The sequence below is a fragment of the Neophocaena asiaeorientalis genome, unplaced genomic scaffold (assembly GCF_003031525.2).
Source record: "Neophocaena asiaeorientalis asiaeorientalis breed wild unplaced genomic scaffold, Neophocaena_asiaeorientalis_V1.1 scaffold58, whole genome shotgun sequence".
Lineage (NCBI taxonomy): Eukaryota > Metazoa > Chordata > Mammalia > Artiodactyla > Phocoenidae > Neophocaena > Neophocaena asiaeorientalis.
Genome location: NW_020172644.1, coordinates 398,793 through 402,910, shown reverse-complemented (window position 1 = coordinate 402,910; position 4,118 = coordinate 398,793). Strand labels below are relative to the sequence as shown.

Below are 4,118 nucleotides of genomic sequence, written 5' to 3'. Positions count from 1 at the left end.
GCGTACGGCAAAAAAAAAAAAAAAAAAGGAGTTATTGAGATATTAAACACTTAATATTTTCCATATGGATGGAGAGGAAGAGCAGTGTCAGATAGACGTCTCAGGAGAGTTATCATTGCTTTATGCAGAGGAGTGGAGGATTTGGCTCAAACCAGAAGCAGATATGAAGTTCACGAGGGTTGGGGAGACAGTGAACAACCAACATTTCTTTACTGGCATGATCTTTTTTTAGCTTGTGTTGGCCTGGACACCCTTCCCTAAGGGGCTTAAACCTAGAATGTGGTCAACCTTCACTTGGCCATCTTTGACCCAAGGCCAAAGGTCACTGATTTCTGCTTTGGAGATTGAGGTACAAGTTACAGAGTTATGTACCCTGGAGATTAGGAAAACATCTTTGCTTTTTCTTTGAAGAAGTTGTGTAAACTATTTTAACAAAGATTGGATTGGCTAATATGAAATCAGCTTTCAATAATAAATTTATAAATACTCAGTTACGTCACAGATGTTAGAGCTGGAAGGGGCCCTTAGAGATCACTGTCCAATCCCTTTAGTTCACAGATGATAACTGAAGCTCAAAGAAGTGAAGTGTAAGAATCAAATTTCTACATACTCCACCAAGAAATTTCAACTTCACTGGTTTTTAAAATCAAGGATTCTGAACACTGGCACTTATCATGGCTTAATTATCATTAATTAAAATACTTATTAATTATCAAAATAAAATTATCGTAAATGCTCCCCCATTTTTTTACTAATCTTGTTTGCTCCAAAATTGATTTCTTAAAAACTAAGTTTTGTCTGTATTGAGAGTTATACTTTTATATCAATGTTAGTGTCTCGAATATAATTCAGCTTCCTGTGATTGCTTAGACCTTATGTGTCAGTGAAATCTCTACACAAACATTGACAAAAAAATACAAGTACTCTACTCAATTTGATATTGGGAGAATTTCAGAAAAATGCAACTCATTCTTCTAAAAGCCACATAGCAAGAAAAAATTGTAATACAACACACAAAAACTATGAAAATTAGATATTTTATTTATAGTTTAATCATGAGAACAATTTTCTTGTTCTTCCAAGATGTAAATACATACTAGAATAAACTCTGTAGAATATACAAAAAATACATACTTTTCTCATGAAATTTTTCTTTATAATAAATAGAAGGAAACACGTGTGTGGCTGATCCTGATAATGCTCCGTGTCTGCTTAGGTTTTCAGCCTGTTGATTTATTTTTAATCTCTTGAAAGAATAGGGGAGTTCCTTCTCCCCTAAAAGGTCGAGATAAATAATACATGAAGCAATCCTCCCTCCTGATTTTTCCCTTTTCCTCCACATTTCTCCTTTTGATAGAGAGTTCAGCCTAAATTTCCACGCTTGCATTCAATCATTACAAAGCCTACAAATTATACAATGACTTCTAACCTGGCCCTCTAACAAAACAACTTTTTCCCCCTTATAAATCATAAGAGACAGATGGCAAAATGGAGAAGAAAAAGGAAAGAGAAGGGCGGGACAATAGGCATTGTGACGAATCTGGGAAACAGAACAAAGTGCACATCAGAGAGGGAAAGTTTGGTTTGACAGGTGAAATTCCCACAGCCCGCAGACAGCACTGGGAATAAAGCAGATGCCAGCCATTGCAAATCTGTGGATAATATTATTACCGGTAAAATCATTCAGATGCTAAGATACATTTCTTTCTACTCGACATTAACATCTCTACATAGAAGCAAAGGTGAAGAGATCACAGGAATCAGTTGCATTCCCTCTGGGAGATTCACACGCACTGCACCGGGAGAGGGGAGGAGCGTCAGTCCGCTCTGCAAACTCTTTCGACATGCCACCTTCATCTCTTCCCAGCATCTTTTTAGCCTTAAGAAGTGCCCCCCAAACTCTACCATCCTCTTTGACAATAAGCTCCATCACACCAATAAATTAGAGAGCCCGTCTGAATGAAGGAAGCCCTTCGCCAAGGAAGGCAACAAACAACCCAGGAATCATAACGGCTACACCTGCTCTGAGTAGTGAGATCGTTTCTGGGGCATGGAAGCGGGGTCAGGAGAGGGGTGGGAGGAGGGCTTGAACGGGGACAGGAAAGGGTAGCCACTAAGGCCTGGAGTGGGTAGCAGAGTTGGCGGCTCTAGATACAGTCCCTGACTATGGGCAGGTGAGGTGCGTAGCGGTTCTTGTCGGGAGGTGGGGACTGCCAATAGTCCATGTCTGAACCCGCCGGGCTGGCAGGAGATAAAGTGCAGCTGTAGGGCGAGGTGGAGTTGGAGGAGGCGGAGGAAGACGGCGCGGGGCTGTTCGTGCAGCTCCACGTCGAGGCAGGCGAAGGGCTATCTCCGCTGTTGCTCAGGGCGGCACTAGAGCCTCCGGGGCTCAGCAAGACGGCCTCGGAGAAGAGCGCCCCCGGCAGGCCGCCGCCGCCCCCGCAGTGGTCAGCCAGGCGCAGCGTCTCGGTGAGCGCCCATATGTAGTTATGGGCGAAACGCAGGGTCTCGATCTTGGTGAGCTTGGCGTCCTCGGGGAACGTGGGGAGCACCTCACGCAGCGCGTCCAGCGCCGCGTTGAGGTTGTGCATGCGGTTGCGCTCGCGGTTGTTGGCCTTCAATCTACGGGTCTTCTTGATGCGCTGCACCGTCTCGGCCGTCTTGGCGCCGCGAGAAACGGCCCGCGCCCTGGAGGGGCGCCGCTTGCACTCGTGCACCAGACCCAGCAGCCGCGCTGGCCGGCAGCCCTCGGCCCCTCCCGGAGAGCCAGCCCGCGCCCCGGCCCCGGCTCCGACCCCACGCTGCCGACGCGGCCCGCCCGACGCGCCCAGCTCCTCCTCTTCCTCCTCGTCGGCGCTGGAAGACAGCGGGGTCAGAGCCGCCGAGGCGGGGGAGGCCGAGCCGAGCAGCACCAGCACGTCCTCTTCCTCCTTCAACTCCAAGGTCTCAGATTTGACGAACATCCTGGAGAAGAGAGCAGAGAGGGAGAAAGAACCAAACGAGGCGTCAGTATAGAAGCAGAGGCATGTTCTTGGTGTCACCGGGATGTACTGCTGCGCGCACCCGAAAAGAACCCCTCGGAACGGCGCCAAGGAGGAAGGTAAATTGGGGAGGAAACCCCTCCAGTGCTCCCCAAGCTCAGGAGCGCCCCTTGTTGTGACCCCGTCCTCAGCCAACTGAGTCCCGAACTCTACCGGCCGCCCTGACGGCTGTGTTCCCGCCCCGGAAAGGGCTGCGGCCCCCGTGACAAAGATTCAGCGCGAGCGAAGGGCGTTCGGGCGTGCTGGGACGGAGTGCGGGAAACACCCTTCCAAGTTGGAAGCCGCCGCGCGGATACTTACTTGGTTCGCTCTCTAAATGTGCCTCGGCGTCGCTATTACTTTGGCGTGTGCTGCGATTCTCCGAGTAGTCCGGAGCGCAGCGCTGCCCCTTCTGCTGCCTTGGAAGCAGCGAGACTGGCGCTACTGCGGCGCGGCTCCGCGGGGGACCTCTCCGTCGTGCGAGTTTGCCAAGAGCCCCGGCGGCCGCGGCGACCCGCCTGGGTCTCGTGTGTTGTGCTGGTGGTGCGTGTCTGTCTGTCAGTAAGTCCCCGGCCGTGCGGCTCCTGGCACGCGACTCCCAGGCACTCCAGTTAAAGCGAAGCTGCTTGTGGTTCAGTGGCTGCGTGTCTGGCACACGACTCTCCTTAAAACCCCTTATATACCACCAAGAAAACAATCAGATCTGCCCCCGGGGCCCCCATCTCCCCCCATCCGCGGCCGCCGCCGCCTCCTCCCCCTGTGCCGGCCCCCCTTCTCCCCCGCTTTTCCCTCCCCGGCTTACTCTTTTCATTGCATTATCATCATTCATTTCTTTCTCTTTCTTCACCCACTTCCCCCCTCCCCTGGCCCTGCCATCCATCCTCCTCCTCCCATCGCCCCCGCCTCTCTTCTCCCCCCTTTATCTAATCAGCATAAAATGGTTCTAAAGCTCCTGCTGGAGCTCGAGGCTGCGGTCGGAGTGCTGAAGCGGTGTCGGCTGCACCAGCTCAAGCTGCGGCTGTTGTCGCCGCCGCTGCCCATTGTGATTGGTGGCTCGCGCTCGGCTGGAGCGTGCCGCTAATTTATTAATGAATGGAG

General features: G+C 51.0%; 1 protein-coding gene across 1 annotated transcript; it reads right to left on the bottom strand.

The window, feature by feature from the left end:
- Positions 1-2,147: 2,147 nt before the first annotated feature.
- NEUROG2 (neurogenin 2) lies at positions 2,148-3,651 on the bottom strand. The gene is made up of 2 exons (XM_024739466.1): positions 3,342-3,651; positions 2,148-2,964 (listed from the first exon to the last, which is right to left on the bottom strand). The coding sequence occupies exon 2, from the start codon at positions 2,961-2,963 to the stop codon at positions 2,148-2,150; it is 816 nt and encodes a 271-aa protein (XP_024595234.1). The 5' UTR covers position 2,964; positions 3,342-3,651.
- Between the last annotated feature and the right edge of the window lie 467 nt (positions 3,652-4,118).

Excerpts from the sequence above, each read along its gene's own strand:
- NEUROG2 (XM_024739466.1), bottom strand. The coding sequence starts at position 2,963 with ATGTTCGTCAAATCTGAGACCTTGGAGTTGAAGGAGGAAGAGGACGTG.